At 42.1% G+C, this 26,111-nt stretch overlaps 1 protein-coding gene across 1 annotated transcript; it reads right to left on the bottom strand.

Moving 5' to 3' along the window:
* Positions 1-1,397: 1,397 nt before the first annotated feature.
* LOC131269714 (integral membrane protein DGCR2/IDD-like) lies at positions 1,398-24,364 on the bottom strand. Its single transcript, XM_058272249.1, has 4 exons — positions 24,304-24,364; positions 11,163-11,311; positions 3,728-3,808; positions 1,398-2,007 (listed from the first exon to the last, which is right to left on the bottom strand). Exons 1-4 carry the CDS (start codon positions 24,362-24,364, stop codon positions 1,840-1,842), a joined length of 459 nt encoding a protein of 152 aa, XP_058128232.1. The 3' UTR covers positions 1,398-1,839.
* Positions 24,365-26,111: the final 1,747 nt, after the last annotated feature.

A 26,111-nucleotide genomic window follows, 5' to 3' on the forward strand; every position in this document is an offset into this window, starting at 1 on the left:
TGCAAATCGTCCACTCGAGGGTAAGGATCGTCCCGAGGGCTAGATTCGTTTCATTTTCCAATTTTTGCAACCATTCGCTAGACGGTGACAGCAGCATCGAAAGGTTGCCATGGTGGTTTCATCGATCGTGGGGAGTTGTATTTGTTTCGTTCCTAGAAAGCTTCAAGGGCTTGCCAACCACCAGTTACCGACAGAGTCGAGAAAATCCACGTTGGTTTCTTTACGGGTTGGACAGACGCGGCGAAATTCTGGGTTTCAGCGGAGGGACTCTGCCCTGAGAGAAACAATCCAATTCCAAAGAAACGTTCATGCGCAACCTAGACCGATGCGAATTACTTCCAGTAAAAGACTGAATGGTGTAACCTCAGCATTCTCTTATCGGATGGACAGGGAATATGAAGCAGCATTTGGAAAGGATACTCCCGGTACGAGCTTGGGCCGACGACTCGCTGGGTGGTTAAAACTCTCTACAATATCGAAACCTCTTTTTGTTATTAGACAGGAGATAATGAACATATCTTAGCTCTTTGGAGTGCGCAAATAAAGATGTTTAACGAATGGATATAATTCGATATTCGGTTGTTTCACTCTAAGAATTTTATACTGGTTACTTAACAGTAAAAATAAAAATCTTAAAACTGCTTCCAACATCTTGTTAACAGAAGATTCGATGAAAATATGCCATTTTGGTAGAATCAGATGATGTTAAATGTTTAATATGCACCGGAGTATCATAGTCCAGTGGATTAACAGTGATAAAGTTTTATCTTCATGCAGAAACCGTTCAAGTTATAAAATGGAATCTAAGCCTTTGATGTGGACTTCAGAAATGGATCACCTATCAAAGAGGGTGCTATATGTTTCTACTTATGGTGAAATGTTAGTCAAGTGTTGTTTTGCATAAAAGGAATGCTCAGTTGATCCTGCATTGCGATCCTCGTCGCAATGGTGATTTTGACTGTTCAAACTTGTAAGAATTTAAAATGTTAATTCAAACGACTACTTCTTCTCTTTCCCGATGCTGCCCAATCCCCTTGCTTTTACAACTCACTAGCACCCCAGTCTATACTTTTTCTCTCATCAAGTGATAGTCTAATCGTATGTGATACTAGGACAATTTGTAGTTTAGCTGGATAACTCTGCTAGTTATTATTGGGGTTTATGTTTTTAAATTTCGGTCTTTGCTCGAGAAAAATAGACTTTAAGATTGAGGAAAGATGCAACTCCAAGCTAGAAAGTAAATCGAGTTAGGTTGTACCCACGTTTTGTTCGTTTGTAGGAAATAGTTATCAACTTGCAGCATAATTTAAATTGTTTTCATTTATTTAAAGACGATTTGTTAAGTCTCTCGCACTCTCAATTCTGGCCTGTTTTTTAAAACTATCTTCTAATGACTATGATTTTACTAATTGTATCCATTGTTTCTTCGGTTTGCTTGAAGATTGGTTTGTTTGCTGTTATAAGTTTTCATATTCGTTTTCTTTTCTGCTTTCTAATGTAGCGACTAGTAATCACGATTTTATGTTTTACAAAAAGTTGTTATGTGGTACTGGCTTCTTCTTCTGCATCTTGCTATGTTGCTATCCGTCGCGAATTCCTCGAGCAGAAATCTGTACATACACGCACCCCCCCTTCCGCACCGAATCTGACGTTTGATCCGGTATGCGGCATTTAGATATCCTATAACATTCGCTCACTTAGTCAAAGGTAGGGCCGGCTCTTGGCCCCCGCTAGTAGTAGTGGTAGCAGTCGCTTCGTCCGCACGCATCACGCGGTGTGTTATGACGCTGCTGCACAACAGAGGAACGATGGTAAAGCGGAGCAGTACCTTCAGTAAAGCTATGAGGGAAGCAGCAGCATCCTTTGCCGAACACTATTCACTAACGCCACCAGCAGCACCCCGCCGGACACGACTCTGCTCACCGGTGACCACAGCCCGTTGCCGGACCATAACGGGGGACTGGCGCCGTTTCCGGCCAGGATCTCCGCCCGCTTCCGGAGCCGGGCCTGAAATAGAGAGAAAGAGAACGGGACGTGAGGAAGAAAAATAAAGCCTGTCTCATAGTAAATTGAGCCAAAGAAAGCGCGCTACTGTAGCGCCTCTAGTGGCGTCAGCAGAAAACTAATATTTTTAGTAGTATTAGTGAATAGTAACAATGAAGTTGTGAAAGTTTCAGACCTGTAATATTTTTTTTCGCGAAATGCCGTAAAATGGAAATTGAACTGTCAGAACTGAGCCCGCACAAAAAACAGGAGCGTCGGTGGACAGATTGACAAGGCCTGGAATCCATAATCAAAGCAAAGAAAAATTTCAAGTATTTTTCTTTTGTACAGTTATACATAAGGGTTGTTATAAAAATAGGTTTTTACTTTTTGCGTGTTCCCTGTTCTTATAAATTCACGTACTTTTTTTAGCCGATTTTTCGACCTGCCATTATTCCAAGGTTGTCTTGGAGTGGTACTGGGCCAATAAGATCATTTGGTACCAAAACCAAATTTCCCAGAGTTTCGCCCCATCGAAAAACTTTGGGCAATCACAATGCTTCATTTTAGACGAAGTGTTGGAACAGTTAGAGATGTTCTTGGCAAGAGGAAGTGAACGGAGGTTGCGAAAACGGTGTCCCATTCCACGACATGGGTGTTAATGCAGGAAACAAAAACAAAATACGTATATTTAAAAAAACAGGGAACACGTAAATAGTAAAAACATATTTTTATAACAAACCTCATGTAAAACTGTACAAAAGAAAAATATTTGTCATTTTTTTGTTTTTTATTTTAATGGGTTCCCGGTATATTCAATTTGCTCAGTTGCCTTGGTGCTATAGTATTTTGTGCGGATTTATTTTTGGTCGTTCAATTTCCATTATACGGCATTTAGCGAAAAACAATAGTACTGGTCTGAAACTTGCACAACTTCATTGTTACTATTCACTAATACTACTAAAAATATTCGTTTCCGGCTGACGCTACTAGAGGCGCCACAGTAGCGCGCTTTCTTTGGCTCAATTTACTATGAGACAGGCTTTATATGCATTATCGGATCGGTAGACCACTCCTTGAAGCGAGTGGAAGCAACGTCTCGCATAAAAAAGGGCAATCGAAGTATGATAATGTGCGATTATCTAACGACGGGAATTTGAGTGGCAACGTCACGTCTTTTTTTCTACTTCTCGTTAACCAGTCAATAAAGGATAATCATCTGAATGTACTTTGTGCAAACCAGTACGATAGCGATCTTTCAGATCTTTTGTTCTACGCTCTTCCATCACCTCATCAATTAAAGCATTTTTTAAACCGTAATAAATCTTGCTAACGGTGGAATGATTTACATGGAAGCTTCCATTTCACGCCCCCAACCGAACGCCCTGTTTGCTCTTTTCTATCAATAAACTACCTCCAGGAAAACCAAAGATAAAATGAAAATTCACACGAATGAATGATGAAGTAACGGATTTCAATGAATCCTTTATCGTGCCTGAGCTACGACGGTACGGGAGTGGGGGTTTTTACTACGTGTGGTTTTTGGTAAATGGAATGCGGTGGTTTTCCGCAGCATGCTCACGTTACAATGTGGCGTGGAAAATGATTCCTTTTGACTATTAAAATGAGAACGAAAAGGGCTAGCAAGAATGTTGAGCCCGTATGTGGATCTTTAAACGGCTGGAAGCTGGAGGAAAGTATTTCTATGCATCACTTCGGTACTGTGCTTTAAGTTCAGTCTTACCTGATACATCTCGTCCTCTCCGGGGGGATCTAGACATTCAAATTCACAGCATCGTTCGCCTACGCGAAACTTTTTACAGAACTGCAAGGAAAAAACAAAGAGTGGATTAATCCAATGGATTATTAAATTACCTAATTTCATACTTATAATGGTGTATTATTTGGATCATTGGTGATAAAATATGAGTCGTTCTTCGAAAAGCTCAGGTTTTTCCGGTTAAATTCCGGCACCCACCTTGGCGCGGAACGAACGTCACCGGAGCAGAAAAAAGCCCGTCAGAGTAATTGTTTCTCAAGCCTCCTTTCCGCTCGCTCGAAGTTATTCAAACCAATCCGAATGAATCAACAACGCATCGCCCAGATGCCTCCCGATCGTGTCTGGCATGGTGAAAGCAAATCATTTCCACGCCGCTTGATACTGTCGATTTTCTGAAAGCCGCCGACGCCCACCGGAAAACAAGTTGCGCCCGCAATCGACGAACGCACCGGGGCAGCTCCGGGAGCGAACATTATGCGTCAGGTGAATGATTTTCTTGCAAAACCGAACGAACGAACGGACGGCCCACCCGCGGCGTGCAAGACGGCGGCAAATTAGTGGAGAAGAATTTGATTAGCAGTAATTGCCCGCGCAATCCGACAGGTTTCACGAGCATGGGCCCGAGCAACGGAACGATGTTTCGACCATTTATTTTTCCCGAGCGACCTTCGGTGTGCTTCCGTACTTCCGGTTGAAATGACAACCGTCGGGTTGGTGGATAATTGAGTAGCGCCATGGTGGTGGTGGAGAGGAAGATTTGTTTATTGCGCACGCTGGTTTCGTTCGCTGCGGGAACTGGTGGAAAATTGCATTTGCATGTTGTTTGATTGGCCTGTGATAAGATTATGCGGGCACGTTGGTGTGCATGACGGTGGCATAAGCGAAAACGGGGTTAAAAGAATCGCTAGAAAATGTTTTCTCGTGCTCCCAACCGTGGCTCGTGAGAAATCATTCTTTTCTTCCAACAAAACAATCCTTCCCGGGAGTGAAAGTCGCAGATGGGAAATGGCAGAAGCTTTATCGTGGTTGTTGAGAAAGTATTCTCAATGCATTATGAACTAATCAAGCTTTACTGGGTAAAACGGAGTAAAAAATAAAGAATTGTGCAAAGAGTGCTCTATCAAATTAGCACGAGTTTATACCGGTAACTCTGATAACAGTATGATTGTCGGAGATGCAATGATCGAAGTTTATTATTGAATTGTTTAATGTTTTTCGTATATAAAGCTATAACACAATATATTTATAGTGCACACAGAAACGCTATTTAAAAAGTGGGAAATCATACGGGCTTGTTAGCTGTGTAAACTTCTAGAATACTTCTACTGTCATGAACTTTACCCCAAAACCCCACATGGCCATTGTTCGCTTTATTCTATTCACATATGACTGGAGTTACTCACTTTCTTTCTAGAAAGCTTGTACGCCATCCGTCTTCTGCTGTACTTCTTTGTGATTCTTACCATTAACTTCTATCTCCCGAGCACGTTGACGGAATCCGAAAAATTTGGTATTCATCGAATAGCATAAAGATTGCATTGAAATCAGCCGTTTGCCCTAAGGCAACCTCTTTCATTCACCAGCCATGATTTCCCATCAAATGTGTGTTCAATCTATTGAATCTCGTTGTGGCAGCATCGTTGAATCGCTAGAAGCAATATTACTCTGGGACGATGAGGGGAAGGGGAAGCAACCCGAACAACCCACTTCCAATCGGGAAAATGGAGAAAACGCGCCCGGGTTCTATTTTTAGCCCACAACACTATCTTAATAAAGGTAATTGGCAATTCATTCCGTGCGGGAATCTTTTCGAGAGGCTCCTCCTGGTTGGTATGTGATCTTTATTCCGTTTGGTTATCAACAGAGCGCGTGAGTATGTTGCCGAGCGATTGTGAGAAATACCACGAATATAGGAACATGCGTGCTGCAAGTTGATTACAACTAATGGCGTTGCTATTTCCTATTTCCCGCCTTGCAGACTCTTGATCACGTCATATTGATGGACTCCGAGAGTCCTGACGATGCTGTGGCGAGTAATTAATTGAAATGGAATGAAAGAAAAGCAGTATTTTTCTACGAAATTGAATTGATTACACACTGTGGTACTTCGGTGGAGAATCATATTTGATATACTTTCTCAAAGAAGAGTTTTGGTTTGTAAAGACTGTTTGTTTTATTTTTTATTAGACTACACATGTTTCCAACTACACTATAGTGTAATTTTATCACTGTAATACCGTGCTGTATCCGATTGCACGCAATTTATCGTGGTCTTCATTTTATGGCATTCGTTTCAGTTTAATTTATCTTTAGGATAATTATCGTCATCGACGAAACGGTCCATTAGCGAACTGGAGTTTCTGTGGTACCCGATAGCTTCCATTGAAAAGTGATGCTTGAAACGGGATCCGTTAATAATAGCCCTGCGAACTCACGTGGATAACATACGAAGCACCAGTCATTTACGGCAGAATGGGGCTATTTAATTTGATCTGTCCATTACAACGGACAAATAAGGAAGCACAAAAAATACTGCAAACGCTGAGCGACCCAGCATATCATATAAAATGGACACAAATTGGTACAAACTCACGAAGGAAAGGGCACGAAAAAAACTAGTTGTAGGATGGAAATAGTGGAAAGTTTGGCTGGAAAGTATTTGATTGTTCTTCACAAAAAAACTTCCCGTAAGCTTTGCGGTGCGCGGATGCCTTCAAAATTGCATCGGGTCAAGTTAGATCGAAGTGAAACGCCAGTTCCCTCGCTGGAATATTTTTCAAACGTGTGCAATCTAGCAGCGCGCAAATAACAAACGACTGTTTTTTCTTCTCGAAAACAAACTTTCCTTTCCAGCCATTCTGTCTCCGGTTGGAAAAGTTACCACGACGAGAAAGTCCACCGGGAAAGAGCTGTTCCGATAACGAGAACGGAATGTACAAAGCCAATGCATCACTGCAGTTTTCCATCGATTCGCCGGTTATAAATATTGTTCGTATCGTGAGAGTTGGAAAATATGGCTGGGATTCCCGGCGGGGCTAGGGGTGTGGAAGGTTTGCATTTGTATGCTGCCACAATGCATGCAGCGGGGACTTTTTTTTGTGTGAAACGAGCAACAAGTTGGAAAAAATCAACAAACAGCCAGAGTTAGCGTGCCGTGTTTTCCGCTGTCAGAAGTGAATGCGGCAAGTGAAATCTATATCCAGAAGCTGCACTTTTTCCTTCCGAGAAGTATGCTTGGCTGTAAAACGGATCTGACAATTCAGATAGTTTCGATTGAAATGGTTGTTGGATTGTGAGAATTGTTGAGAAAAGTATGAATAATCTATGATTACTAATTTCTGAGAACGTGTGAAAATAAATTCCACCAACGAAAGCACCAAAACAAATTCTTTGTATGATAACAACAACAGCTAGTTTTAATTAAATTAGGTTTTAAATATAAAATTCTGATTAAATCATTTCCTGAATTTTCAGAAACCTCTTGTCCATGCCCTCGAGCGAAAAGGTCTCATTGGTCAGGTGGTAAATCAATTTCATGTGGCCACAACGAGCACCGAAGTTTGCAGTGCAGGTGTTTGCCGACCCAAGGCAAACTTTGATGAAGTCCTAGACTGCACAAGAAGCGCGTCAAAGAAGTTGTGCATTCCGTCGCTGTTTTACATGCTCTTCCGGATGCTGACGGTGTTGACGGTGGATCTAAAACGGTGATTCCATCGTTTCCGATACGCACCGTTGGCTGTGTGTGGGTGCACGTATCTCCGTTCCAGAGTGGAATCGGGGACAAGATGATGGCGAGATTATGTAGCTCTTCTCGTGCCAATCCGATCCCTTCAGGTGCAACTAGATGAATGGAGCGGTTTGCAGAATGCTTTGATCGCCCATTCTCTTTCATGAATCGTTGCATTCAGAGGCTAACGCTACAGGGGATAACGAGCATGGCATGCAATTTATCCTTTTATGCATTTGAAGTTACACCGGTGGTCGCTGAGGGAATGAGGATATTACAGGATATATGATGAAGGTGACCAGCAATATCTACATAACATTTATAGATAGAGGGATCAACTAATGCTACAATGAATGATAAAGTGCTGAGGTTTCTAGGCTCGTGTTTGTCAGGGGCATGATATAATAATCATACCGAGAGTACGAAAATATATAAAATCAATTGATTATTTTAGTATTTAAAGCTGTATTCTTGGTTCCAAACCATACACCTTTCGTTTCTAATACTTGTCGTAGAAAGTATTTAATAAACGTTTATATATTAGAGCAAAATTTACAGAAAAACAAGCAAAATTATACCATCTCGTTGCGTTCACTACAACTGCTTAGTTTTGATGGAGGCGCCTAGTGTTTGAACGTTTTCAGAAGAACGAAAAGAAATAAAAAATGCATCCATCAGAAAAGGGAAAACGCATGCCACTACCGGCACATATTGGGACGTTTTTCATTACGTCACTATGGTTGTCCGGTCTACCCAGCAAGAGCTACGATGGCCGTTGTCGCGCGAGCTATTGTAGGCAATGCTTTCAGCTAAAACAAAACACGGAAAAAGGAAACAAAACAAGACAGAGTAAATCCCGTAAAATCTTTGAATGTTTGCAGAAAATGTGAAACACTCATGGGTCCACCGAGTCAGCGTGGTTGGTTTTTATAAATGTCCCGAAGGTGAGCTATGGTAAAAAAAAGTTACGTTTACCGTGCGTTGGACCGTACGGTTTTTCCGCACGGTGCAGCTGTGCATTCAGATTGTTCAGAGTGTTTCGAGCGTCTTTTTTCTTTATGCTCCAAACAGAGTGAAGTGCTTGAGAACGAACAAAGCTGTTTGTTTTACAACAAATTGACAATTGGGACCAGTTTGAAGGTACTCTCGTTCGTTCGGCAGAAGTTGAGACGGATGGTGAACAATTTCCTCTCAATTTTACACTTTTCTTCATTGCATTAAAAATGCGTTTTGTTTCAACTCTCTTTGTCAAGTATTTATTGTGCTCAACTTTTCCGTACTTTATTTTTAACTTGTGCGACGGCATTGCTAATCTCTACAAAAAAGGAACTAAGGTAATGGGTCCGGGAATCATTTTCTACGTTTCACGTGTTCGGCTTTCGTTCGAATTCTGAAGCGAGTCCAAATTAGCTTTATCAATAGTTTGCAATCAGACAACCCGCAGTGACTCTCTTCCTTAAGCCTTCATTACGAACAACTCTAAATAAACATTGACAGGCGCTGAGTGAGTTGTATTACGGGTAATTTACATTTTTAATTAGAACGTCACAAACGAAACGAAAAGTGAACTCAAAAATGTAAAACCTTAACTGCTACCACTAAAAAACTTTTTTACACAAAACTCACCGCATCGTGACCTTGAAGTGTGGTTTCAATAGTTTTTAAGCTCTGTCCTACGCACCCTGAGGGCTAAAAAGGCGGTCCAAAGAGCCTGAAGAATGGGGTGAATAATGGGAACATAGCTTACGATATGCTAATTGGGGAATCATATTAGAAAGTTTGTTTGTTTTATTCCAGTCCTTCGGTAGTGAACGTAAAAGAAAGCGTTCGGAAGATGAGTGCAAAAGGAACCATCAGTTTCCAACCGTAAGCAGTACTGTTTATTCTCCAGCGTGTATCTGATTGGGCTTTCGTTGAATTTTGAAAGATTCCCAAAGGTTGCACGAACTGGCATTTGGGATGGTTCTGTTTGGATAAAATGCTGATTTTTAACGTTCATGAAACAAAAACAAGAACACACATTCATTTTTGATTTCCGTCAGGTTTTCAAGCCAGGGAGATTAATTTTCGCTCCACTGCGTACCTTACCGATGGGATTTCCCGAACATCTGGTACGACATGGTTTCCACTTGCTTAAATTAGTGTGTTGTGGAGTGGCTTCCAATTGGTGCGCGAAGTAACGGCACGCTAAGTGAACGTAATATAATTTCAATTTCCTCTCCACTCGGTGCGCCATGCGGCTGAGAGTGCCATTAAAAATGTATGCATAATTTTACGAGCCACCATATTTCCGCGGAATCATAAATTCAGCAACATCGGTTTACAATTGACGTATGCTGGGCTGTGCGCCGGGTTTCGTCCACCGACACAGTCTTCCACCGCCTATGTGATTTTTTTACGGACCATTTGAGCGCCATCGTAAATCACGGTGTTGTTTTCCTCCCGTTCCCTTGTGCTAGTCGGTTTGGCGCTACGGAAAAATATAACCAGCCGGGCTAACGTTTTATCGATCTCCGGCTTCGGTAGCGAAAAGAAATGGTATGCAAATCGATATCCGGGTTTCGGAACACGCCTCCACCGCCCCCGGACGGGGATGAATTGGGGAAGGAATTTCATTACATTTACTGTACCGCATACCAGTTGGGTGTAGAGGATTGGTTGATCCTCCAGCAGGCACCAGACCAGCAGGACCGACAATGCTTTTATTATCTAAAATGCAATCGATGCGAACTGTTGCACTCGAATGGAAATGTTTGCCTTTAATTAGCAGCCAAATGGAAACCATTCCGAAATGGTTATACGGAATGTGGTGCACGTCGGTGATAAAACGTCAAAATGGAGGGCGATCGCTTTCGTTTGCGGCCACATTACGAAAACCGATTCCATATGCATGATTCGACCAGTTACTTCATTACGCAAACATATCGGCTGTTGAAATGCATGAGTTTCACTCGATAATTCAAATAGATTGGAATGTGTTTCGTTTAACCAAACGCAATCATTTTTGAAACAATGGTTAAGCGGTTTTTTTAACACGACAAGCATTTTAAAGTATTTTTAAAAACTAACTTGTGGCAAATACCGTGTATTTTCTACCGATTTTCCGACACTATTTTTGTTTGCGTATTTAGAAATTTGCACAGAGGCTGTGAGTTTGAGGGTATTAATATATTTCTAGAACTGTTAAAGGTCGCTTGTTTTGTTTGTTAAAAATTGTTGCTGTATATTTTTCAAGTATTGGCAAATATACTCAATGTTTTGAAATTGTTTCATAGTTTTCTTTTTGTAGATCACTATAATACTATTTTTCGTATAAACAATAAGGTTTATCTTATTATTCATGTAAAATTAGCAAGTTTCAGATAGGGATACAATTTAAATCAGGAGATTAAACCAGATGATCACGAGACAAACTCAGATGAGTTAGAGGGAAACCCAAAATTCAAAATCTGGTGCAAATCAGGCAAAAATAAGTGCCAACGGCTGATAAAATCAAATTGAATGAATTTATTTATAACGAAAAAATAAAAGCACTACGGTGCTGCATGTAACAACCTATTTCCTAGTGTTTATTGAAGCTGATCGAAACTTTTGCTCAGGATATGTTTGCTGGAATGATTGCAGTCGTTGGGACAATCCTGTGAACGAGTGTTGGCCTATTCCAATACTTACATAAGGAGGATCACAGTAGATTGCTTTGCACCAGAGCGGCTCCGAGTGGTAGCAGACGCACAGGCTGCACACGCCCGGTCCAGGTACGTAGAGTAGACCGTGTGCGACCGAGTTTCCCTGGAAGTCGACACAATCCTCTTCTAAGCTAGCTGGAAAGGGGAGTTGGAAAAGAAGAAAACAACAGAAAGATGAACCGGGGGCCTTAGAAAGAGTCTTCCATAAGTGTGTTTGCATTAGCACGGGAGAAGCAATACGTGATAGGAAGGTTTATTTAATGTTCGGGTAAGGAAGGAATGAGAAACGGTTGGAAAAATCGGATTCTTTTCATCCACCTGGGCTGCACATTTTCCGCTGCCGCTTGCAAAGGTCGTTATTTTAAAGACACGATTAAATTCTCTGTACCGTGACGACTCGACCGCGCCGCTAAGCCGATCAGTTACGATAACTTGTTGTAGAAGTGAGCAGAACGTGCACCTGTACTAGCTCCCATGCGGAGTAAACTTCGGAGAAAATCGTGGCAAAATATTTCCACCCCACGCTGGCAATGTGCTTTGCGAAAAGCAACAAATCTTTTCTCCATCGCAAGGTGGTATGCAGTGACATTTTTGTCGGTTGAGTAGCCGCAACCTTTAGCTAGCGATTCAGATCGAGGAATCACTGCAACTGCAATTGAACTTGTGCGAAAGTTGTATCGGGAGGAAGTTGGTCGTGCTAAAAACGGTGAATATTATTCTGCACCGTAAATACCGTTCCAGCGCGAACCAGGAAGCCATTCCAGCGCGCGCACCCAACGTTTCGACTCATTAATGGGACAAGTCTTCCTTGGTAGATCGTTGATAATTAATAGCACCGAAGCTCTCGGCACCCTTAATGGCGTTCGTGTCATCACGGAGTTCGAGGAAAAAAGAAATAGATTGCGCTGTTCTCACTTCCAACCATTCGGTTGGAAAAGCTGTGGTTTTCCGGGGAAAATTATACGGACTCGAGCCGGTGGAAATGATGATGATTAATTTTGAGCATCATTACTGTATAATTATGTCTTCCGAGCAAGGGCCACATTGAGCAGTTTCGGTCAATGAAAGAGATGGCGAAACGCGACGGGAACTTCAAAATAATAATTGAAAACTTTTTAAGGTTTCCATGTAGATTGTTGGAAAGTTTTTGTGGGGATTCTTTCAAGAAAAGTCGTACCATGAACTATGCATCAACCGTTTACGGAACGACATCTGCCTCTTGACATCTGTCAACATTTGTTGTGCAGAAGGTCAAGTTTGGAGCCCGGCTACGCTATATTCCTCACCGGTGCTTTCGTACTATAACTATCCAGTAACGTTCTGACTAAAATGCACTGCTCTGAGTTGACATGGATTTTGAAAGACATGAACTTTTGCTGACATATTTAAGAGGTTCGGTAGATGAACAATCTATGTTTCCCCGAGATGGAGTTGGGGTAGTTGGCGGAAAAGTCCAGGGGATTCGAAGAGGATCAGCTTGCATGGAAAATTTCACCATCCGGAAGTACCAATTTTGTCATGTTAGACATGGGGTTAGACATAGGGTTAGAATATGAACTACACGATATGTTGGGTAGGTAAAATGTGAAGAAACAGGAGTGTACGGGGAAAAACATACGTTGAGTGTACGTGCGTGGCACAAAGTTGATGAACGATTGCTTCCTTGCTTGGAATGGAGATTCAAGTTTGTAGGATAAATCGGTAGAGCTAGGATTTAGATCTCGTTCCGACGTGGGGTTTTCGGAATAGGAATCTTTCAGAATTAATCGCATGTTCATGTCAGAAAGAAGCGCAGTTAGTTCTGAGTTTGTGCACTCACAAAGTAGGAACCACATCCTTGGCAAGGAGGTCAAGGTAAGCAAGTACTCGGAGCTTACAACCCGGAAGCAACGTGACGGTCGCGTAGGTGGCAAAGTAAGCGATTTGAGATATTAGCTATGCAAGCAGCGCCATGAGCCGAAACAAATGTGGCGGATGTGATGGAGAGTGTAGGACGCGAGCTATAATAAACCGGAAGCGGGACAGATGGATAGGACGGTTCACGGCGAGGCGCCGTCTAGTTGGACAGCTAATGGAGCAGTGATAAATACGGCAACATTTGTTATAGAGCTCAAGCGCTCAGAGGAAGCGTGATCTAAGAGGCAGCAAAGCGGCTCATTTGTATTATGTTGGAAGGATGACAGCTGGAGGCTTAGATTTCTACCCTACACCAAGAAAGCTATGCATTGTTAACGCTTACTACTGAACTGGTAACTTGTGACTTGAGAAACTATTTAACATTTGTTTTAGGGAAAAATTAATACATCTTTGGTTTTTATAAATGTATGAAATTTAACCAGTTCTCTGCATTCAAAGTTTTTGCGGAAAGAAAACCCAATGTTTTAAATTTCCTTTCTCCAAAAGTTAATAGTCTTCTCTAGCATGATGACGGGAGCATGGAAGGTCAAAACAGTAAAAAATGAAGGTCATTGAATGACATCACACTAGGAAAAACCAATACAGCTCGATTATTTTTAGAGCTCTTCTCACGAAAATAGATTCGTGGTAGAATGGGATGTTGTACATCCTGAAAAACCTTTCCAGTATCGATCTTGTATCTTATAATAAAACTGTCTTAAGTTGGTCCTAGCATAGCGAGCCACATCGTTAACAATGTTCTGTAAAGCGTTGTAAATGTTTTACCGTTTTTTTCTGCAGACTTTTTTTCCTAATGAATTTTCCAAAGTTTCTGTTTGCAATTGTCGATAGAAAAAAAATCTCCTATTTTATCTTTTGGCTTTTGAACTTAGAGCAACTTTAAGATGTTATGCTAAATAAAACGGGTTAGAAATTAGGTTTATTATAGTTACAACCGTCTTTCCAAAACTACCACTAACATTACAACCAAATCTATCAATCTTAATTACTTCTTTTGTCTTTGAAATCATATTGCAAACCAATTGTTTTGATTTACCAAAGCAATTGAAATCAATAAAACCACTCAAACAGGATAGGTAAATGATTGATGCTTCGGTGCCATTTTCTGAACAAATGGATTGCGGTTAAACCCTTAAGCGTCTATAAGAACACCACACAATAGGTTTTCCAAGTTACTCGGTTACATTGTCGTTGTCTCAATCTATACGCTAATTACTGATAGACAAGTCTAATCAACCTATTCTTTATGTATATTAGAAACAAGGGATGATCGTTTGTGGTCTAGGAACGGCCAAGTTTGATGCAGAGCGAAGAAAGGGGTAATTGCTTGATTGACCGTAACAAGCGCTGACTGTACTTATATCGATTAAATGTCCATCGCAGGCAGAAGAATCAAGAAAAATGCTTTCTCAGCATGATTTACAAACGTTGTAAGGAGTTTCTGGTGATGTATGACAAACAAGTTTTAATTCAGTCAAATGAAGGTAGAATGTACTGAAATAGTAAAGATTGGCAAATAACCGGCAAACTGAAACTTTTCATCTGTCCTGTACTTTTTGTTACTACTGTGCTCATGCTTGCTCTCAGATTTCTAGAGTATTCGCTCTCCGATCTTGTTGGTGTGAAAATGGGTTCCATCTGCTCTTGAAAGAAGTCACTCATTTCATGAGTGCACATTGAAATGCGGGGAGATACAGAAAGTTTACCATCGGAGAGTCAAAAAAGCTTTCAAAGAGGGAAAACATATTAGGAGTCAACAGAAAGCAAACGACATGTTGATGCAGGATGAAACGGTGATTGAAAGGGTTGATGGGAGTACGGCATTATGACGTCAACATTGACACACATCTTTCGTCGACCCGCCGCGACATCGTGTCTTCGCCAGGCCAGTGGATAGAAAATATGGTTCACAAGGTGAAGACTTTTTGCGGTAGAGAGAAAACGCGGAAGCAACCGTGGGAGAATACTCCACTGCAATGGTGCCAATTCATATCTTATGTCGGAAAGTTCTATTTTTCCCGTGAGTGGGCATTACACGCTCGGCAGGAATGCAGATGTTTGCTGTTCGGTTTTTTTTATTTTTTTAAATAAAAGGGAAATGTGAATATCCTAGATCAAGGAAAAGTGTGCCTCAAGCAGCACGGAAGTGGAAGTGATTTAAAAACTGCGACAAACCGTTTGATGTCGCCGCTACCGGCGAGGCAAAAGATCCGGTATAAAAGATGACCGAATCGCGAATAGGGAAGAGAGCTGAGAAAATAAATTTGTTTTTCACAATCTTCTTTCTGCCTGGTACGTGGCCGTTGGGAACTCGGTGGAATCTTGTGGGCTTTAAACTTATACTGGTGTTGGGAAGATGGTTACAAGTTTCCGGATAAGTAGGCTGAACCCAGGCGTGTCGATGGTAGTTTAAGGGTGTTTTTTCAGAAAGAGAGTGATTTCTGCATATTTATGATCTTGCAACTTATTTAATTGATACAGAACAACATATGTGAAAGATGATCGCCTGAAGCAAACAACAAATGGAGGCGCCTGGTACGTCATGGATCAATGGAGACGCCTGGTACATCATCGTACAATGGAGGCGCCTGGTGTGTCGTTTTAGGTGTGGATTTTACTAAACACGTTTAACATTGACACTTTTCTTTACCGCATGAGAAATATTCTAACGGCCAGCCGTTAAGTTAAACCGAACACAACATCGGGGATGGAAAGAACCAGTGTGCTAAAAGGGCAATAAAAAGCGTGCCATGGCGCCATTTAGCAATCCCGCTGCGTCCTTGGCAATGATGAGCACCCTGGAATGAATGTAGCGAGCAAAGAATGCGAAGCAAAGCGTACAGGCCAATTCACTGCGAGGTTCGGATGGAGAAACACGATGGACCTCGTTTTTATGCCTTGAAGATGTTATTGTTGCGTCGGCAGGTCATATGAATGGTGACAAGAAAGTAGTGACAGCAGAGAAGTACCTTCGCCTAGCTGGGGATTGCGAAAATGAGAAAATTGGATCGTTGTTCATGCGCTTCATGGAACGATTTATGATCATTTTGTTGGGATGCGAGAAGATAACAATCGTTCTGCCGCTTGAATGAGGGGTGATACGGGAAAGAGATTGCCATAGACAAAGGTTTCCGAGGGATAAGCATTGATTTACTATACCGCGATGAAAATTCTACGATTTCATGGAATTAAATTAACATTTTGATTCAAAAATCCATCCCAAAAACAAAATATGGTTTGTTAGCAATTATGGAACGAATAATGCAAATGAGTTTTAAATTAGATGATAAACCAAATTTCATTTTTAACCAGAATTTGGCAAATAGACATACGATATTTGAATATTTTATTGCAATTATAGAAAACTTGTTGTGGCACGTGAAATGTTTCTGAATTGCAAGCCTTCGTGAGATGTGCTGTATTATAAATATTATGTAACTCACACCCCGGACTCAATCAGTAAATTCTACCCTTGCTTGCGATATAGGTATACCGGTTGAATGATTCTTATAAATTATACATTCTCAGCCGACCCATCTTCATGCAAGGTTTATTTTTACGACCTGGAGCTATTTTTAGCTACATACCACAGCACCAAAGGGAAAGCTTCTTCTAAAATCTTTCGCACGAATCCCTCCTTGAGAAAAAGGTAAAATAAATAATTCAGCTGAGAAAACCGGAATACAGAATTTACCCTCTGTGCGTAAATAGTATTAGAGAACGTAATCCATACCGTTACACCACACGCTTTGCCCCGACAAACCGTGGACTGTGTTGTCCTCCGGTATATTATAAGCGTTAGTTAAGGGTAATCGTATCGCTAGCCACTTTACAGTTCAAAGAAAAGAAGATTACATAGTGTCTCCTTATATGAGCAGATCAAGCGTGTAGCTTCATGCTCTATGCATTGCTTTATCACGGGTCAAATGTAAGCAGGGCCATTCCAGTGGACACACGTGTTAGGTTCCTGCTAAATGTGCCGTGCATATTTCATCGCTTCCAGGAAGGTCTTTCGGGTAGGTTTCGCATATACAAGGGGAATATTTTACCGTATCTTCACTGCGGAACGAAGCAACGTTTCCGCAATCTTATGTAGAAACATGGACAGGATTAGTCCGGTAGAATAGCTTATCAGTAATTTCCTTTAAAATAGGAACTGGTTAGACAAGGACATTTTTCATGAAAAGCATCTTCCGATCCCATTATAAAAACTGTCTGATAATTAAAGTATTGAGACGGTTTTATTTTTGAGACGGTTTTCATTTACTGATGGGTTGCGTTACGGGTAACCACAAATTTATTGGACAAGCTTTTCGTTTACCATGTTTTTTCTTCTCGATTGCCTCATGCGAACCTTGTGGTTACGGGCCACTGACTAGACAAACATTTTCCCAGATAATTCGGGGGCGCTTGGGTTGACTGTTACGTTTTCTGTAGAGATTTTCTTTGTAGAAAATTAAGCTTTGTATTTTGGGAAGGTGAAATGGAAGGAATGGAGGAATGAACGAGAGAAAAAAACAGAGAAAACCAAAAGGGACACCAAGCAGGGATTGCGCGGGACCAAACAAATTCAATTTCACCGATCGAGTTCGGTTCTGTTCAACTGACCTAGTTTGCAGTGCATTTCTATGAATTCGATTTTGTAAAGAAATCAATTCACGGAGCTTGTTAACTCCATTTTGTTGCTATTATAATGGAAATAATTTGACCCATGCTAAGTGTTTGGGTGTGTTAGGTTAACTAAAAAGCCAAATAAACCTTCCACGAAGACTCACTGAGAACTCGATAGGTGAATCACCCCAAAAAAGGGTGTGTATTTAGTTCCTGGTTGTGTGCTCTTCAATGTCACGGAATTGGTAAAATGATGTCTGTTGCCAAAAGCTTTTATTTTAAAGAATCATTTAACTTGTGAATTTGTAGTCAGCCCTACATGCTTTTAGTTTTCTTCCCTTTTTCCATTACTAAACAATCACCCATAAATATTTGTAATCCAGAAATGGCATTAAGCTGTATACAAGTGTAACGTATCTTATGCTCGGCTAATGGAAGCGATATGAATAGCACCCGAGAACGTCGGCAGGCGTACTATCTTGAATACTTTATCATCAGCAAACACCGAACCGGCCGACAAACAGGCTGCACAATGTCGGGATGTTCCACGGGCCTGCGGAATCAAGCACTTCCAAGGAATATTAATTTAATTACAATCCATGCGTTAACGGAACGAAATCCAACTCCACACGTCGAGACGTCGCGTTGCTGGGCCATTTTCCGTCGACTCTTGCTGCTTGAGCGATGCTTGAGAATTGCGCCAAGAGCAGTGACTTCCTCGGTGTGTGTGTGTGTGTATGTGTGTGTGGAACAATTTATTCCTGTCATCCTGCCGTGCCTCTGGAACAAATTCTTGAGAATCACGCTCGGTGAAAGGGGTTTTGCTACTATCACCGTTGGCCGCTGGTATGCTATGCTCCAGTGTCGAGTTTTATCTCGAATTTATCTCTTTCGTTTCCGTCTTTGACGTCGGAAGATGTTTTCTAGTCGTGGAGCAAGCCTGGGATGGTGCAAAATTCCGGTTCCGACTTCGCCCCCCCACGAAGCCACTGCTGATGCGATGATGCTTATAAGTGGCGCAGTCTTTAGCTCGTGCTTGATGCTCCGGTCTCATTACGGGGAGCAGTTTTCTGCCGAAAAGTATGCAAATTTTCTGCGAAACCGCCTGCGAGCGACGCAGGAATGTGTAATGGAAAATAGCGTTTGATGTCGGAAACACGCTGCAGCATTGAAGGTGGTATTTGCGCGGCACATGGTTTCTACGAACCTCAGCATTTTTCTGTGCTTTTGCTTTTCCCGAACGAGGGAAAAAGAACGCATCGAGCGGCAAGGTATTAACTATACGCACAATTGGAACAGAAATAGGTAGAACAAGTCGCTAGATAACCAATTTCTTCATTTCAATATAGTGACGAAGAATACAAAAAGAAACAAAACCTCTTCCTCCTTGAGTCCTTGAAAAAAAAAACATTCAATTTCAGAACAAATTCAAGAATTTAAATGACAAACATTCAAATGGAGAATTAAAACAATTCTAACTAAATGTTTGAACCGATTCTCTAAAGGTGAACATAATTCAAACTTAAATTGAATTATTCATCTAAATCCATTATCCTTTACTACCCTAAATTTTGGCACACGAATTGGAGCAAGGTTGTTTTTACGTATTATGAGCCTTGTAACTTTAAACAGACAGCAATACTGTAAAAGAGAGGAAACAGCTTGAACTAGTGAATCAAAACGGAAAAAACAAGGAAGTCGCAAAAATAGAGGATTCAAAGTAGCGCAAAACAGGACTAACAAGACACATCTGTTACATCCTTGTTGACAACCGATGCGGGGAGGGAAGCCTATGCAGCACATCTATGTTTTCGTCCACATACCAACCGGTTCATCCGGTTGATTGCCGGTTTGGGCGGCGGGTAACGATGTCGGAAGTATGTACCAATATTGTCGTTACCTTCGATGAGGTGAACGTTGATGACCGTGATTTGTTCGAGTGCTGTAAGACATGACCCCGCCGAGGCTACCCGTTACCTGGATTGCTTGCGTTGCTATAGTAAAAGAGGTCAGTTAAAATCGATTTCCAGGTTCGCTCGTTCGTTCGTTCGTTCGTTTGTCGGCATTTCAGTTGGTTCTTGAAAAGCCAGTGAAACAAGGGTCGCTTCCAGAGGTGCATTTTGCGCTTAACTCGCTGTCTCAACCAGGGGCCGGATGAAAATTCATCCCACTCGAGAAAGGATTCGCTCCCGGCGAGTGGCTTCGTTCGAGTGAGCTGAAGCTGTTGTTGACGGGTCGGGCACTCGATTGATTTTTGGGCGCGTTGTACTCGCAATCGCCGCGAGCAAAATGGTGATCAAAAGAAACCGGTCTCACATCGACGCCTCGCAAAAGGGAAACCTCCCCTCGGGGTAGGGTTTCGAAGGGGGGACGAAAATCGATTCCATCGTGACGCTAAGTCGCTGCTGATGGACGGTGAGTTAATGTCGGTCGTTAACATCTTTTCAACGCGTTTCCAGCTGACAGCCGCTCAGTGCCGTACTTAAAAGCTTTTTGCACCCTTTTTTCCGATCCCGTATGGTGCGTTTCTGGTTTTGATTGACGGGATTTTCGCATCGGCAAGAGTAGCTTTTTACATGGCACACGCTATGTTCCCCGGAAGGACGACTTTCCTGCGTTCGGAAACACTTCAACATCAGTTCGAATCACTTACCGAAGGTACGGAAAGAATGATACAGTGACATCGACGGGGGCGAAATGATATCGTCGAGAGGAGATTTTCCACGAACCGATCGCACGGATAGACTGACTAAACGATGTTGATGTCGACGCGAACCTTCAAAGCAAATGAGAAGCGGATAGAGTTGTGAATTGTTTGCATAATTTATGCCGCGTGTTGATTGCCCGGGGCGAGTTTCCGTATTCGCGTGTGGTGGGCCGACCATCGTTTTGCGTCGGCTGTCGATCTTCCCGACGACGCCGCATTGATGGAACATCGTAATTGAACGACGGATAGACATCTCAATGTCTCTTCGAAGAAGCAGAAGATAGTAGACGGCTCAGCCTTTAATAAATGAACCTTTATCGTTCGTTTCGACGCTCGGTTAAGATTGATTTCTCCACGCCTTGGGTGTCTGTTGGCTTAGAAGATAATCAATATGCTTAAGACATTGGTTAGAGAGATGTCTGTGGATCATTCTTGTGCTTGAAAATGTAAATTAAAATGTAGTTAAGTTATAAATAACTTAATTGCAATGTTTCTTACAACGTTTTCCATTAAAAACTGCAAGCATTCCTTCTCTTAACCTAAAGTATAAAGCCGTGTGCTAAATTTTTGATAATGATTTCTAATATTTAGAAATTGAATTACGTTGCAAAATTGATGAAATACCTTTGAACTTCTGCCAACGTAACTGTAATTCTAAACGTGGAAGCATAAATGAGTTTGCGAAACTCGACACTTTGCCAGATCCCACGGGCTCAATGTCGAGTGCTCAACACTGTGCCGACCAGCTGTGTTGCTCGAGGCCTTTTTTGGATATTAGCCAAATCGTTCGCTTGTCTGGCCCGCCTGGGCACCGGGTTTTGGTCCAGTGGAACGAGTCTGCACTGGAGATAATTTAGATCACAAATCAAATTTTCTCGTTTCATCGTTCGAGCTTGAAGCTTGGGAAAGTTTTCCATCAATGCAAGTTTATTGCTGTTCTCGAAAAATATTATAGGCTGCTCTCAAAAGAGTTCAAATGGGAAGGAACTACAGAAGACGGAGATGAGGAGAGGTGCTATTTTGGTGAAGATTTATATGGTATTGTATGTAGCTTCCACTGAGTTGGGCTCCATGAAAAACTCTTCCAAATGAACGCGTCTTCAGAGATGTCTGGTGTAAAAAGCTCTAGTGAGCTTCATGCAAGAGGAAGTTGAAAAAATTTGTAGGATTGGCTCGATCTGGCACGGAAAAGACTGGACGATGGTGTACATCCGGCGCAGAAGAACAAAAACGACTTTACGTGCCCAATTGCTCCTCTGCAGCTTATTCGTTGCGTCATCCCTTCCACCCCCTGCATCTCCATCACCGGAAGGAAACAATGTTTCGAGTTAAGCGCCGCGCAAAAGCACAATGGCACTTGGAGGTGGCTGTCAACAATGTTTATTGCTGGCTTGAAAAGTGTCCCGTTCCAGCTAGAGGACACTCAGGGCGTTGCAAAAAAAAAAAAAAAAAAAACGGTCAGGCAAGCAAACTTTTTTATTACTCCGCAAGAAGCAGGCTCTAGTGGCTCAACGGTTTCGCTGAGGTAGAGCCTTAAGAACCGGGCAGTTATCTTGTGTTTTCCTTCAGAACTCCTTCTTGCCCACTCGAAAGGGGCTCACTTGGCTTACGGGGAAAGTTTCGTCCTTTTCTTTTACCGAAGCTTGATGCCCCTGCGTATGTGAGTGGGGTATGCGCCGTAAAATATAAGAGTGTACATAGGAGGGTTGCCTAGCACTTTTTACCATCACGCTTCGTCCGGCGCTGGTCTACTCACTTGAGATTTGCTTACTGGTGTTTAACTGAAACACCCGCCTGGAGGCATTTTTGGACTCGAGGGGTCTGCGCAGAGTGGAGGTAAAAGACCAAAGAAAACGAGATCTCAGAAGGAGGTTTTTCAAGATTTGCCTGCTGCAAGAAGCAGTAAGAGCCCTCTTGAAACCGATGCTAAAGCCGCACAAAAAGCAAACGACACCAGTGCACCTTACGGGATGCATATATGCACTCCCGGCACATAAGCACCGCTCCACCACAAGAGCACGTGCAGGAAGATTACGAAAACATTGATATAGTCGAGTGGGGAACGCACGCGGTCACGGCCAGTGTGGTTGGGTGGAATTCTACCAGAAGACGGCAATAGGTTAAGAGGTTTCTCTCCGGAGGCAATACGCAGAAAAGAGACGTCGACGAGTACGTCCCGGCTAGTTAGGGTAAATTAAACGTATGTGGGCTGAAGTGCGCAATTAGTCCTTCGACGAGGGTCCATTAAGCCCTTCGGAAGAAGTGTGTAGCCCATTGCCGAGATTCGTGCAGACAGTGTGTACCGACGTGTGAAGTAAAGTGCGAACAGCATGCATGCATGAATGTAGGATGATGAATAGGAGAAGACCAACCGATTCCGTTCGTCGCTATGGATAAGAGAGCAAGTAACTTTCCTCGACACTGAAGGAAACGATACTGACTACATTTTGATGGACCACGTTTTACCATACGTGGATTGCAGATTGACAAGACAATAATGAAACCCATAATTCTTTGCTTAGTGAAGTTAATGGACTAGCCAAAACATCCAAGAGAAATTTAAATAGCCGTTTGTCCGTAAGCTTCTGACAGGTTTTTTGATATAAAAGGTTGGCGGAACGAGTATTCAAAGTAATACTGACAAGGGAATGAGCACAGTCCTTATTATTTTTTAAGCCTGAAAAACACCATCTGTTTCATCAAATTTTCAATCAAGTTATCAGACAAAGATGTGTTTCAGTATCATCTCTATTCGATGCTTTTTTTCAAATGTTTGTAAAGTACTTAAAAGGTTATTGCAATTAACATTCAAACTCTTGCTCAAGCGAACAGTTTAAACATATTTATCTTCTTCGCTAAACATACAAAAATGCTTCATTTCCATACCGTCCATTAGTAGAGTCGATAAAGGAGTTCACTTTTCTATCCACTCACTATCACTTCGATGTGTGTATGTATGTGTGAGTGTGTGTGGATAAAGTTTCGAAGCCACTCGAAAGTTAGGTGTGCCTTTGTGAAGCTCGTTTGTGTACTCTCTACGGAGAACTCTGCAGTTCGTTCCGATCGGCTTGCTGCGAAAGGATTGCCGAAGGGCAATGCTAATGAAAGGTATGTCCTGCGTCACACGTACGACTTTTTGGAGAATTAGCCACAGGATTACGGATGGGATTCACTAAAACCAACGAAGTCACTGCTAGGCCACAGTCACAGCCACGACCAAGGGCTTGAGCGGGCGAAGTTAAACGAGTTCCGGGAGATACAAACCATTCGGTGACCTAACGATCGAAATTAAACGTCGCACGACACGGAACGACATTTGGGTTGCGTTGAGAGTGAAGGTACAAAAGTTGTAAAAGTTATTCGGTGCGTTTGGTCGGATTTACCGAGCTTGGGAGCTCTGACTTCTAAAGCTAACCAGGACCACTTAATACTTTCGGTTCGCGGAAGTCTTCAGTAAAAGTTTCACAAATCGGCCAACTTTTGATCACCAAACTCTCATCATAACGATAGCTTTTGACCTTGGCTTAGGCCCCATTAGGGAGTGGACACTAAAGCCACTGTGCGTAGAAAATGACATCCACCTTGGAAAGCTTGTGTGGGGAAATGTCGAAATAGTACCACTATCTCCGGATTAGTTCAGAATATTTTGCTGCTTCCTGTACGTGAGTGCCCAGAAGTAAATTGAATTCACAGTCTCTGTTCTATCCTTTTCGCGGAACATTGAACCTTTCAGTTTCATTGGACTCAGAAGAAAAATTAAAAAAAACGAGAGGCAATTTATGATACTCTGAAAACTCCACTTCAACGCGGTTGGAAAATGGATCTAAAAAGAGGTAAATGAAAAGCAATCACGGAAACAGAAGCCCGACCATCGCCAAAACGCGATACTCACCTACATAGCCCATCATCAGGCTGAGCAGTGGCACAGCCAGCAGATGCAGCTTCCGGTTCATTGTGGCCGACGCTATTCCGGGCACCCTGGTGCTGATTCCGCGGAAAAGGGTGTCGATCTGGGCTTCGAATCTCAATTGCCCACGGTGCGCCTCCCGGTATGAAAGGTAGTAGTTCACGGTTGTCTAGGTGTTGCTACCAGCAGCGGAGGACCAAGAAATGCTGCCACCGGTGAAGGGAAACAGAACGTAGGGAAGTGTGGCCTGGATACGATTCACTTGTTTTGAACACATCTAACTGCCCAGAAACGATATCGTCGACAATCGGGTGCCAGCTGCACCACTACACTTCCGGGAGATGATCTGGTTTTTCACTTCTTTTCTTTCTCAATTTTCAAATTATTTCCACTCAGCATGAAACTTGAACAATACACACCGCTTTCCGCGAGGTTTGCTGATGAAATTTTCTTTTTCCATGGAACGGTGCATTAGTTTTTTCCTTTACATAGCACTTTAACACTTCTTTTCACTACCAGGTGCACTTATTTTCCCTCTAGTGTTCCTGGCAAACACTTACCAGCAAAAGCAATTACAGCTCATTCATCATTTTCTAGGACAACATTTTTCACTTGCCAACGGTTTGAGTGGCTATGGTTTTATGCTTCTTGTATGATATTTCACACCCTTCAACGCAGAACACGCTCACACACAAACACTGTTGGTTTCTTTAGAATATTTTACTAACGCAATAATTTAAATTGATACACCTTCACTGGGGATCGAATAAAGCAGATCAATTTTCGCTCGTATCACTTTTCATCTAATCCACTAGGTTGAAGCATGGCCTGCTTTTCTTCATCCACCAGCAAGTTGCTTCTCCGCTTCATTTTTAACTGCCGTTGGTTGATGTGGGCCAAGTCTCGCCCGCCCCTCGTTTGACAGCGGGATCGTGAGAAAATGTCGTTTCCGAGAACTTTCTTCGGAGCAAGAGCCTCCCTTTCCCACGCACGCAAATCTGTAATTAAAGACACCGGTCGACAAAGGAACCGTAAGGAAAGTAAAATTTAGTAAAAATCAATCATGTCAGGTGTGCTGCTCGGGCTCGGATATTTTTGTGTTGTTTGTTTCTGATTCGTGTCGAATGGTAGATTACGTTTGCACATGAATAGATAAACAAATGGACGCTAATCTATGTTCCGAGCATGGAACTAAAAATGCCAAGACGATGAAACGAAGAGAAATGACCGAGAAAATGTCAAAATGTTGTGTAATACCGGATGAGCGTTGGAAGGGAAAGATACCGGTGGGGATAATGTTGTGGATTGATTTATCATTAAAAATGATTTATGGCAAAGGCGCAAAACGATTCGCTTTGTTGGGCTATGTTGGGTATTGGATAGATAAATAAAATCCACTCAGGGTGTTCTCAAGAACGTGTTGATAAGAAAAACATGCAGCTCAAGAAATAAAGAGAATCCGAGCTAGGGAAAATATGATAAAGTGTAAAGTGGAAACATCGAGCATAAAACATTCAACCATGTTCGCACAACGTCACGGAGATGGCAAGCTAAATATAATAAAATAAATCAACCGAAGCAATCAAATTTCGTCCCAAACGGTATCGAATTCGATACGGGTGGGGGAAGCATGATTGTATGGCTTGTGGGTAAATATGGCGCAAACAAATTAATACGAAATTTAATCCCACTACAAAGACCATATTTCAGACCCACGTGCCACAATAAAAAAAAATGCTGCTTCTACCAACACAAACCAAGCGACGGTTTCTACCGTTCCCATCCGGTTTGGT

This window comes from Anopheles coustani, chromosome 3, assembly GCF_943734705.1.
Source record: "Anopheles coustani chromosome 3, idAnoCousDA_361_x.2, whole genome shotgun sequence".
NCBI lineage: Eukaryota > Metazoa > Arthropoda > Insecta > Diptera > Culicidae > Anopheles > Anopheles coustani.